This window comes from Xyrauchen texanus, chromosome 20 (genome assembly GCF_025860055.1).
Source record: "Xyrauchen texanus isolate HMW12.3.18 chromosome 20, RBS_HiC_50CHRs, whole genome shotgun sequence".
Taxonomy (NCBI): Eukaryota; Metazoa; Chordata; class Actinopteri; order Cypriniformes; family Catostomidae; genus Xyrauchen; species Xyrauchen texanus.
In genome coordinates this window covers 36,350,340-36,363,426 of record NC_068295.1, presented here as the reverse complement: position 1 = coordinate 36,363,426, position 13,087 = coordinate 36,350,340, and the positions used below count along the sequence as shown (strand labels likewise).

At 37.3% G+C, this 13,087-nt stretch overlaps 1 protein-coding gene across 3 annotated transcripts in view; it reads left to right on the top strand.

The window, feature by feature from the left end:
- The window catches only part of LOC127660545 (cullin-9-like), a 75,233-nt gene that overhangs the window by 29,130 nt on the left and 33,016 nt on the right, over positions 1–13,087 (top strand). For all 3 annotated transcript variants that reach the window (XM_052150866.1, XM_052150864.1, XM_052150863.1), the window contains exons 11-20: positions 4,722–4,918; positions 5,137–5,374; positions 6,695–6,800; positions 6,892–7,119; positions 7,202–7,292; positions 7,813–7,984; positions 8,168–8,273; positions 8,384–8,479; positions 11,846–12,021; positions 12,852–12,985. In XM_052150866.1, the coding sequence (XP_052006826.1) occupies positions 4,722–4,918; positions 5,137–5,374; positions 6,695–6,800; positions 6,892–7,119; positions 7,202–7,292; positions 7,813–7,984; positions 8,168–8,273; positions 8,384–8,479; positions 11,846–12,021; positions 12,852–12,985 (1,544 nt within the window). The remainder of the gene's footprint in view (positions 1–4,721; positions 4,919–5,136; positions 5,375–6,694; positions 6,801–6,891; positions 7,120–7,201; positions 7,293–7,812; positions 7,985–8,167; positions 8,274–8,383; positions 8,480–11,845; positions 12,022–12,851; positions 12,986–13,087) is intronic.

The following is a 13,087-nucleotide window of genomic DNA, read 5'->3' as shown; positions in this document are numbered from 1 at the left end:
TGTCCCAGTCACAGCCGTTACTTGTCTTCACTTTCATTATGATCTCTGTAAGTGTTTGGTTGTGTCGCTCTATAAGTCCATTGCTCCACGGGCTGTATGCTGCTGTTGTCTTTATTTCTATGTTGAAGTTTTCTGCCATGTCTCTAACCTCATCATTGTTAAATTCTCCCCCATTGTCACTAAACAGTTTCTGAGGTGGACCATGTACACTTATCCAGACATGAACAAAGTGTTTCACTATTTCAGAAGATCTTTTCGGTGGTCAGTATGCTGCCTGCACTAAACCTTGTGAACTGGTCAATAATGTGGAGATACCACACACCTGGTTCAAGTTCATGCAGATCTACTGCAACAGTTTCATTGTACTGAGTTGCCAGTGGTAGGCCAACAGCAGGCTTTGGTTTGGTCTTACTGTATCTTTGACACGTTTCACATTCACTCACAATTTTTTCCAGAATAACATTACATTCTGCATCTTTATTGCCTGAGCTAGTAAGAAGTCTCTGCAGTCTATCAGCAGAAGCATGACCGAATTGTCTGTGAAGCTTCATCAGGATTTTGTGTTTTTCTGCGGAGCTAATTTTTTCTGAGATTGTATTTCCTCGTCACACTGACTTTGTACATCCTCATTCTTTTGTTCCGTTAGCGAGACATCTTCAACAGCTACCAAGACACAGTCATCACCTTGAATGTTTCTCTTGTCATTGTCCATAATGTTTACACAGTAATGACCAGAGCTTGTAAAGTCAAGTTATACAGGTTGACTGAACATCACCGCACTGTCATTCTCCATATCCAGCACTGTCCCTGCTCTTTTCATGGATGCCTTGCTCAAGAGTAATGGAATCTTCGCTGGCACAACTTCAGTTTCAATATGACACTTAGTTTGTCCAATCTTTGCAGGAATTTTCAACTTTCTGTTGGAATAGACCACTCTTCCATCACCAAACTTAAAAGGTCTGTGACTGTGTGTTTCTGTCTTCCTCAGGTCTTTTATCTCATTTTGGTTTAGTTCAGCGATGTAGCTATTTATCCATTCCTGTCCACACACAGTCCGTGTGCATGCAGTGTCTATTATTGCTGACCCGAAACACTCTGTCATAAATATTTCTGCTTCAGTGGGCGACTCTTTTGTATACAGAGTAATGTTGCACTCCTCTATATCATCTGTTTTACAATCTTCAGTCAGTTTGACTTGCTCATCTCTGTGTGGACAGTCTTTGGCCCAGTGGAACGTGCTTTGACAAACAGCGCGTTTTGATCTGCGTCCATACCTGTCCAGAGGGTTAGTGCCAGGCAGTGGTGTCTTTTGCTGAACATTTTGCGACCATGGCTTGCTCCTTTGTCGTCTTTGTTCTGTTACATATACTGTTTCCTGATTAATCCCCACTGTAGAAGCAGACTTTCCTCCGAAAATCCTCTTCAGTGCTGACTTCATTGAAGCAAAATTAAAATCTGTACATGCTGTCAGAGCTAACTGTCGGTCTTTCACTTCTAAGCACGCAGTGTCCAGCAGCTTGAATGCTAACACTGCATCGGGAAGCTCCATCTTATATTTACGCATCCGTGAGTACCACTGTTCAAAATCAATTATATAGTCTGTCATGGAAACAGCGCTATCTTTCATAATCCGGTCAAAACTCGAGTACGCCTCATAAACTTGGTCCTTTTCTTCTTTGAGACACAAATCATCGAGTTTCACAAGTAAAGTGTCCATGCCAGTGTCCTTATTGAAATCATTTACCGGTATTTCCATCGCCGTTTCTCTCGCTCTTCCCGACAGCGCCAAATCCACAGCAAGTGCCTGTTTCTTTTTTTCGAGCTCCGTAACCCTGGTCCAAATTGCGACTTCATTCTTCCAACTTTCATATGGTTTTCCTTCATCAAATGTTGGTGGTACTCTGTAGTTGCTAATCATCCTCTGCTACCAATGTTTTACAAAAAAAAAAAATACGCTTCAGAATAGATCATCCGTTTATTCGACAACACCCAAAAGTTACACCACTTCGTTCGTGCACTAACAACAACCCCCGCACTTCCGGGAACTTCATAATAAGAGTCCCATTTTTATTCCCGGTAAACAGTCATGTTAAATCTTAAACAATATTCAGCACAGAGGTATAATGTGCATGAACACATTTCTTTAATGTCTTAAACTTAACAGGCATTATGACCAAAATCTTATATACTGTTGTCGTAATATACAGTAACATGAAGTATTTGAACCCTTTGGAATTAGCTGGTTTTCTGTATTCATTGGTTGAAAATTTTGATCTCATCTCCATCAAAGTCGCAAGTGTAGACAAACACTTAGGGTGTGTTCACACTTGTAGTTCGGTTCTCTTGGTCCTCTTGGTCCGGACCAAAAAAGAAAATGATACATTTAGACCTGGTTTGCTTTACGTTCACACTGGCATTTTTAACACCGAACCTAACGATACAAAACCAAAGGCATCAGGGAAAATCACAACCTGATTGGACAGATTTTATGATGTATATTTTTGACGGAACTTGCCGATCATCCAAAAAAATGCTGGCTGCTGGGCGAAATGCTCTTGTTATTTTTATATATGTATATATGGTGGTATTTTTAACAGCTGATAACAAACGAAGAGTTAAGAAAATGTGTAAATTAGTCAAAACAGCGCCAGGAATTCCTCCGTTGCACACACAAGCGAAGATATGCTGCAAGGACGGCTGACGGCGGTTCCGACGCCTGTACTGAACTGTAAATGGAAACATAGCTCCTATGATAAGAACCAGGTATGCTTGAGGTCAGTATTAGGCAAATTACTTCCTGGTTTTGGTCCGTTTAGACGTCTTTGGTTCATGTTGCGTTCATATATCATTTGAACCGCACCAGAGTTCGTTTGGAAGCCGATCGAGACGCACTTTTCAGGCGGTCTCGGGCCACTTGTTTGGTGCGCAACAAGGTTCGTCTGACAGTGTTCAGGTATGGGATCTGACTGGTCCACTCCAAAAGGTGGATTTTCTTTTATTGAAGCCATTCTGAAGTGGATTTACTTCTATGCTTAGGGTCATTATCCTGCTGCATCACCCAACTTCTGAGTTTCAGCTGGTGAACAGCCACCCTGACATTATCCTGTAGGATATCTTGATAAACTTGGGAATAAATTTTTTCCTCACCGTTGGGATGATGTTTTAATGTTCAGTTGGTATGCGGTGCCCTTTTTACTCCATATGTAGTGCTGCATGTTCTTCCCAAGCAATTCAACCTTAGTTTCATCAGTCAACAAAGCATTTTCCCAGTAGCATTTTAAAGGGTCATGGTGGTATTTGGCAAAATTCAGGCGTGCAGCGATGTTTTTTTGGGAAAGCTGCAACTTCATTTATGGTGTTCTGCCACGGACACCATGCCTGTTTAATGTTTTCTGTATAGTGGACTCATGAACAGAGGTGTTAATCAAGTTTCCATCAAGTCTTTAGCTGTTACTATATGGTTCTTTTTTACCTCCTAGAGCATTCTGCAGTGTACCCTTAGAGTAATTTTGGCTGGATGGCCACTTCTAGGGAGAGTAGCCACAGTACTAATTCGTCTCCAATTACTAATTCGTCTCCATTTAAAGACAATTTGTCTAACTGTGGACAGATGAATATCTAAGCTCTTCGAGATAACTTTGTAACCCTTCCCAGCATTATGCAAAACAACAATTCTTGATCATAGGACTTATGACATCTTTTTTTAGACATGGTCCACCTCAGCAAACTCAATGTTTGAGTGTTTTTTATAGTCAAAATTGCTCTAACCCACACCTCCGATCTGGTTTAATTAATTGGCCAGGTTTGCCAACTCGTAACTCTAATTAGCTTTTGTTGACATCATTGGCCTATGGGGTTCACATACTTTTTCCAACCTACACTGCGAATGTTTGAATGATGTATTCAATGTGTATATGAACAATACAATAATTTGTGTTAAAACAGATTGCGTTTGTTTATTATTGTAACTTGGATGATGATTACAATCATATTTTAAGACAAATTTGCACAAATGCAGGTCATTCCAGAGGTTTCAAATCCTTTTTGCTATTTTTGCAGAAAGTTCAATAAAAAGGTTTATATATTACTTAACCATTTAGTAATGCCTATTTTTGGATAATCCAGTAAAATTAATACTTTATAAATAAAGATGCTTAATCTCATTTGATTATTATATTTGGAACTTGGGTGCTAACAAAAATCAATCATATGAAATTAGAACAAATTAATTAGTCTTTCATCAATGCAAAAATAGCTTTACATTTTAACACTTAAGTTACTAACATAAGGCTAAAAAGTGTAGTAGTCTATATTATAGGCTCAATATGATTGGATGAGCAACATTCTAAGCCGTTATAAAATAGTTGATATACGCAAACCTGTAAAATCACATCAGATGATCCAATCCATAAACAGCCAACAATTACACCATGGACATGGCTGGTGCATCATAAAACATGAAAAATAAATCGCTCTCATTATAATCAACAAAGCTGTCTACACTGGAAGTGCCCATCTGCGTCACAGTTTGCATAGTGGGTTCTCTGCTTGGTGTCTTTGTTTCCGCGCTGTGGGTAAACCAATATAAACATTGAAGCGGAATCTCTACTGCTTGACACATTTGTTCCATTGCTCTGTATATATGCCATCAAATTGCCCAGCCCTAGTGCTAGTTTTGCTTGACTGTTTTCTTGTTCGTTTTTATCCTATGATATATGCAGTTGTGGTTTGTCTGTGCGGAACGGACTGCTGGTCATCATCATGTTGATCTCCAGTCACAAGGGTCTGGCAGAGCTGCTAGTCGCCTGCAATGTCAGTGCCACACTGAAGAAGTGCCTTTCTGTTCAGAACCATCACAGCATGCTGGCCATCATTGCACTCAACCACATCTCCATGGTCCACAAGCTGGAGAAGAAAGGTATCACTCTACATTATCTTAACCGCATCCTAAAAAATTGATCTCTTGCAAAACCTACAGAGGGCATTGAAAAGTAATAATAATTTCTACACCCCTATAATTAGCAGTATGTTAATAAATTATTTAACAAAATCTTTTCTTTCTTGACTTGGAATACAAGTGTTTGTACCTCTAATTGCCTCTTATGAAATAACGTGCACCTCTGTTTGTGTCTGTAGAGTCTAAAGACGAGCATGACTTTAATGACACAGAGCTGAAGATGTTGGTGGTGAGTTTAAAGGAGATGTCGGCCACTAAAGAGGTCATACTGACCTTGGAACAGCTGTTCTGTGATGACACCTCCCAACTGGAGGAAGAGAGAAATGAGGTGAGCCGCAGCAGAGACACCTTCCAGGATCTCATACGCCTCATGGACCAGCATAGAGCGGACCGGGCTGTACAGCTCTCTATCCTTAGGTAAGGCCTTATCCTAACAGAGATGATAATAAGCCCATGTTGGGAACATATTCCTGTGTTAAACTATATTTGCATGCTTTGTATGCAAGGTAGATGCACTATATTTGATGAATCTCATGGAAAAATATACAGGCCATATTTCACCCTAAATAAAATGAGAGTGAGAGAGAAATTAGATTAAAACAAATGTATTGATATTTTAAAAAAACTATTTTTTTTTTTATTAATATTATGAATACATTTTCCCTTTAAATTTACATTACTGTAATGCATTCAGACATTTTACTTTTCACAATATTGTTTTTATTAAGTATGTGTGTTTTATATTATATAATGATTGTTTCTTTGGTGCAAAGCTTTGTGACATTAAACCTTTAACCTCGAATTGGCCCCACTGGTGGGCCTGTGGAGAAAACTATTATTATCAAAATATTAATAAATAGTCTTGACCAACAGAAATAAGGTATTGTTTTAATGCTTAGAAGCTGTACTTTACAGTGCATTGTCGAACTTAACATATCACACACAATTACATGGTGGAGGGGATTCTAGTTAAAATGAGCCCACACATAACATAATCGGATGCATAGATTAGATAATCCAAATAAAGGAGAAGGTGCACACAGCACATAATGTGCTATCTGGCTAAATACACGTTGGCTTTCCTGGATCAGAACACTTGATTGGAAATGATGTAGTATGTTGTACAGCATCATGGAATGCTAAACCAATCGTTTTAGGATTCAGATTGCTGCAACATGAGGCGAACATCTTCCAGATATGAGCAGAGAGGATCATTCACTCTAATTACATATGGCCACCAGGAGATGGTGCCAAGTCCCTGACACAGAATCAATGATGACCCAAATGACAGAATGGAACTGAAAGAGATCTGGTTACTCATGCCTGCATGCTTTTGAGGGAGAGCATACCTTAAGTCATTGTTGTATATTCATGTGTAATTCATTCTTATGTACAATTATGTTTTTTTTTTGTTTGGAGAGACTTTTGGACACTAGGGTAAATAATTTTTGTAATGCTATAACCTTTGTCGTATAAAAACAAAATTTTCCTAAGTGACGGGTAACATGACGGAAAAAAACAGTAGCAGTTTTTCAGAACTAGTTATTAGCCTTAAATTTTGGGCATGCCACTGAAACAGGACATTTTAAAACGCCTTCGGAGCTTAAAGGGTTCATTTATGTGTAATTTGTGACCAAGTTTTATTAGTCCTGTGTTTTTGCCATTTTATTGAACTTTTTGAATGTAGGAATGGTTTGCTTTGTTTACCAGTGATAGTAACTCTCTTATATTCAACAGGATTTTGAACAAGTTTTTGGATAACTACCAGGAGGATCTATTGCCTTGGCATGAGAGTATTGAGCCATGCCTGTCTTCAATGACAGCATTTGTCAGTGACAGAGAGGTACTTTTCCTTCATATAACTTTATTTAATCAAATGATTTCATGATAAGTCAGATGTTAGTATTTCATTCATCTTAATCTCCCACACTTAGGTTGTACAGCAGTTCATTCGCTTCCTGTATCGCCTTGCATCTCTGAATAAAGACTATGCTGTGGTGATGTGTCGTCTGGGCACTAAAGAAGCTCTTCTGAAAGCCCTGGACAAACACGGCACCAACCTGCATATGGTCACAGAGCTGCGAGATCTCATCAATGATTGCGAGAAGTATGCCAGCCTCTACAAGAAAATGACCACGAGCGTGCTGGCTGGATGCATACAGGTATAAAGATCTAAAGTTTTTCTGGAAATGTTTTAGGTATGAATGTTGCAAATGTTAATTTGTCCTCTGTCTGTATCATTAGATGGTCCTTGGCCAGATTGAAGAACATCGTCGTAGTCATCAGCCCATCAATATTCCCTTCTTTGATGTGTTCCTGCGGAACTTGTGCCAAGGTCCGTTCCTGAATAACTTGGATGTTAAGATTGTTTAATCGCAAAGAAAATGTTCACCCAAAACATTTAATTTGTGTCATGTACTCACCCTCATGCCGTTCCAACCCTGTATTTTTTTTCTTTAGTCAAACACAAAAGGAGATATTTGGCGAATGTCTGAACTGCTCTTTTCCATATATTGGAAGTGGATAGTGATTTATGCTGCCCAGCTCCAAATCGCAAAGCAGCTCTGACTGTCTGCCAAACATCTTCCTTTGTGATTCACGGAAGAAATAAAATAAAATACAGGGTTGAAACGGCATGATGAGTAAATGTAAATTATTAGGTGTTCCTGTCCTTTAAAACTGTGTTAGTAAACTGCAAGGCATCACCGCGTGTGTTAAATATCAAAAGAATTTTTGAAAAATGAAAGACTGGCTGCTTAAAGAGAACATTGCATCACTGAGTCATATTGCACTTGAATGTTGAAGCTACTAATCTGCAAGCTCAGTGTTAACTTCGAAAGGAATATGTTCTACAGGCTCCAGTGTGGAACTGAAGGAGGATAAATGCTGGGAGAAGGTGGAAGTCTCCTCCAATCACCATCGAGCGAACAAGCTGACAGACAAAAACCCCAAAACCTACTGGGAATCCAATGGCTGCACAGGCTCCCATTTTATCAACATCTACATGCATAAGGGGGTGATCGTCAGGTATGCTAGTTTAGATACTTTATAACATTTAGCCATTAAAACTTGTTTTAATGCACGACTGACATGCAATGCTCTTATTCTGAAGCATTTTCCTTTTCCAGTTTGTTTTTTTTTTGGTTTTTGCCCTTAATGATGGAACTATTTGTGGCATCTAAAATCTTGTATTATTTTCTTCATTCACAGGCAGATGACGGTGCTGGTAGCCAGTGAGGACTCGAGTTACATGCCAGCTCGTATTGTTGTTCTGGGAGGAGATGATCCCACAAACATCAACACTGAAATCAACACTGTGAGAAAGCACTTCTCATTCATCATCTCTCATTGCAGATGAGTTGATTGTACAGAGAACATAAAGATGGCATGTAAAGATGCCTCACACATTTCATTTTTGTTGAACAGGTGAATGTTCCTCCCTCAGCCAGTCATGTGGTTCTGCTGGAGAATGTGACCCGGTTCTGGCCCATCATACAGATCAGAATCAAAAGATGTCAACAGGTCAGACAAATAAAATGAGATTTCTGTATTATCACCAGGATTTAGGCTTTTAGTTGTGTGAGATCCATTCTTCCACTGGACCTTTCTCTCCATCAGATGATAGTAAATAAAGACAAAGTGATGGTAAAAATGAGCAGAGCTGTTGAATAATCTTAGTTACATCTTTCTCAATGCTCAGTTCAGGAGAAGAAATATTTAAATGAGAATTAATTATGAATATATAATTAATATATAGAATGAAAGTAATATAATATGAAATAATTTTTTTTATTAAGTACAGCACTGTTGTATGGTTTCTCTCTTAAAGTAACACACAAAGAGGTTACCTTTTAAAAAAAAGTCTCATTAGTAAAATTAGAACATTAGTCACCATCGCTTTCGTTGAGCCGAGATATGTCATAGATACATTTACAGTGCATTTATTGAGTTAAAATCTTATTTTAGTTCAACTTTGACACAGATTGTTTTCACAACATTCTTCCCTTTTAACACATGACTCTAAAGACAGGTGTAATGCAACTGTTTGATTTTAATTCACATTCTGAGTGTAAAAATGTAGTTTGACCTGCTTTGTATAATGTGTGTCAAAGATGAGATCCACATATTTTCATTGAATAATGTCTCTTTTATAATCCATTCTGTTTTTTTTTTTTTATAGTCAGTCGTTGATCAAAAAGTATAAAGAAAGAAAATAGACCAGATGTGATTTAAAAAAAACAACGAAAAACATGTGTCAGATACTCTTTCTGAACTGCCGATTTAAGTTAATCGTACATACAGTAACGACACAGCATGTGCGCAATTCATTGGCACTATTGCAGATTCATTCAAACGGAAGACCCATGAGAAGATTAAGGATGCCACATATCTCTCATTCACGATTGATGGTGATACAGATGTTTCAACTAAAGAATGTGAAATAGTAGTGATTGGTCATTCGTGAACGAGTTGGCTCTTAGAGCCGGCTCTTGTAGGTGAACGTTGGGAGCTGGCTCACATATCTTTTGAATTATGAACATTTGTGATTTTCTGTAGTGCAACGTTTCATTTGATGGAAATTTTGTATAAAAGTACTTTATTTGATAAATAATGCAATGTTGTGAAAAAAACAATTCTAATAATACTAAATAATTACATTTTCATTTTATAAAAATTTTAATGAATTTGGCTTGACACCATTTTGACATTAGAATGTAATTAAACCGTTGAATGCAATTAACAAAAACGAATGACCACAATATACATCATGACCTCTCGTAAATTTTTTTATACATTTTACACACATAGGGTACATAAAATGTCCTGGAAATGCCCTGGAAAATTGTGCTTTGAAAAGATTGGGAACCCTGGGACCATTTTAGTGCTTTTCATACAAATGAATGCAAATTATTTTAAACAGTGTCTGCTTATCATTAAAATATATGCAGTTTAATTAATCATATTAATTGATAAAATGTAGAATATATAACATTTTAAAAAGCTAAAAATTGCATTACAATATTCTAAATGTATACACTGTGTATGTGTGTATAATATAAAATATACATGTATAAAAAATAAAAAAGACACTTTCACATACTATATATATTGTTAAATTTCCTGGCCAGTTACCTCCTATACATTTGTTAATGGTCTATTCATTCCATGTTGGAATTTCTGTAATTGCTTTGTTACCGACTTGTATATGTTGTTTGTCATTCATAATACAAGTTGGCCACTCAGAATTGTATGTTAGCTCTTGAGGTCTCATTTCTGTTAAGTCCTTGAGAAATTGGTGCTGGATGAGTTACTTGAAAGTCCTTGATTTCCATTTAATAATGCCTGCATGAACCCTGAATAAAAGCTTTGTTGCATAACACGGGTCTTTTAACTATGACTCTTATTAAACGGTGACTCTTATTTTGAGTTCCCAGCTCCCAGCTCACACAAACACATAAGAGAAACAAAATATACATTCTTACAATCATCTACTGTACAATGTATTTCAATATGAACACTATAAAATAGACCTGTCACAATAATTAAATAACCGTCTGGTTATTTGAGATAACCGTGATTATTGTACACTTCAAATTTAAATCACATTTTACTGTCCAAATGAGAAAAATAAGCAAATATATGAATGCCATAAATGGTGCATTTGTGTCTCATATATCATTTAAACTTCAAAATCGTGAAAGCCCTAAAACAAACAATTAATCTTCATATTCGTGAAAGCCCTAAAACAGACCATTAATCGTCATAATCGTCAATGCCCCAAAACAGATCATTAATTGTCATAATCGTCAATGCCCTAAAACAGACAATTAATCGTCATAATCGTCAATGCCCTAAAACAGACAATTAATCGTCATAATCGTCAATGCCCTAAAACAGACAATTAATCGTCATAATCGTGAATGGCTTAAAATCTTGAAGTTGTCTTTCACAAATGACTTCAAACTAGCATTCCGGTCTGGCTTCATTCCTATCAAGTTTGGTTTGGTTTGTTTTGTTTACAATTGAATTTTCTGTTTCACTTAGACATGTGTGACATTAAAGATGTTAAATCGGTTTTGAATGCTTTTTTATGTTTGCTTAAGACCTGTACTCTTGTTGTGAATTCTAGAAATAAAACTTATGGCCTTTAATATGAGACAAATTTAATAGATTCTTATAGAGTTGTTTTTGCACTACAATTACTGGCCTTTCAGATCCAGCAAACATCTTGTGAGATTCCAGTAGGGATGTGCATGAGTAATCGACTTATCGAGTACTTGTTCTGCACCAGCTAGTCAACTATTAAAAAAAACTACTCGAATATCACAAATTGAGTTTTGCTGTTACAGTTGAGTCCACTGGGGGGGCACTGTGGATGTGTCATCGAGGTGTTTGATGAGAGAAGATTTTATGGCTTCTGTGCTTTTATGGTGAAATGAAACTGTGAAGCGGTACAAGAAACTCAGAAGCTTTGACTAATTTTCACCACTTGTTTTTCTGAATAATAACTTGTGAAATTATGAAAATTACTTTTATGTAGAGTCAGTTTAAATATGTGCATTACCCTAATGCCATCAGTATTTGTTTCTATGCAAATGTTTTTTTACTTCTTAAATTTGATTCATTTTTATTAATGCATATTGTTCATGTAATTTTTTCCCCAAAAGAAAATCATAGTTTGTTGAAGATACCTTATTTTGAAACCATTCTTGGTAACAGTTGTGAATAAAACACTCTAACCCACAAAAAACTAATAATCAATTACTCCTAAATTAGAGTTCTCGACCACAAAATTACTTGAAAATGCCAATCCCTAGATTCCAGTATCTCTGCGTTTATATTTTTAATGTGCTACATTGAACAAATTCTCTTCCATCCTGTGTATAGGGTGGCATTGACACACGAGTGCATGGCTTTGAGGTTCTGGGGCCAAAGCCTACATTCTGGCCAGTGTTTAAGGAGCAACTGTGCTGCCGCACGTATCTCTTCTACACAACAAAAGCTCACACCTGGTGTCAGGAGATCCTGGAGGAGAAGAACCAGCTGCTGCAGCTTTTTAACAAGTGAGACCTTCTATCACATCTGAAGTTATTAAGAGAATGAAAGCTGAGATTATTGGCCATGTTCACTGCAGTGTTTTGGGAGAGACAACCACATTTAAATATGAACATGAATCCCCTACATTATCGTTCCATGAGTGTACAGAATACAGTACGAAGTCACTCACGAAATTGTGATGGTTGACTATAACTAGCAATGCTTTGGCATCAACAGTTTACCAACATTTTAACCCATTTGGTGTTCACATTTTGGATAAACAAAATGGTGATTATTAACGTCTGGAAATTAAAGGCGATTTGGAGAAACTGTCAACAAGTCTAGACGCACATCTTTGATGTTTCTAGCACCACAACTAGTTGTTCAGTTCTGTACACATGATGCTGATTTTATGACAATGTGATTGTCACTACCTGGTTTTGTTGTAAAAAACAAAAATTAAATTCATTTTTTAGGCCTATTTGGCAGCAGTAGTTTATGGTGGCCTTGTTTTGCTATTCCTGATAATTTGTGAAATGTCAATGGAAAAAATATTTTTCTCAATCTGTTTTTGTCTTCTTGTCCAGTCAAAATATATAAACATCCTTAAAACAAGATGAATATAATTAAAGCTAAATTGACTTGTTTTCAGAGAATATTTAATTAAGTATAGTTTTTGCACCCAATGGTAATTTTTTTTCCTTGTTTCAAGCACACATCCTGCAAAATTAAGTGAGGTTACTTTTATTGCCTTTTTGAAAACAAGACAAAAAACTAAGCTGTTTTTGCATTGGAGGTAGTGCTTTCGGTTGTCAATTTTACACCCCTCTTTATGTGGTCTCTCTCTGGTCTTAAGGTTAAACAGCGCACTGAAACATGAGCAGATGTTTGCTGACCGGTTCCTGCCTGACGCTGAGGCTGCAGAGGCTCTGGGTCGGACCTGCTGGGAAGCCCTCATCACCCCCATCATACAGACCATCACCATATCAGGTATCGAGCAGTCGAGGAATCAACCAATGATTTTTTTTTTTCTCCCCAATTTGGCATGCCCAGTGCGCTCTTAAGTCCTCTTGGTGGCGTAGTGACTCGCCT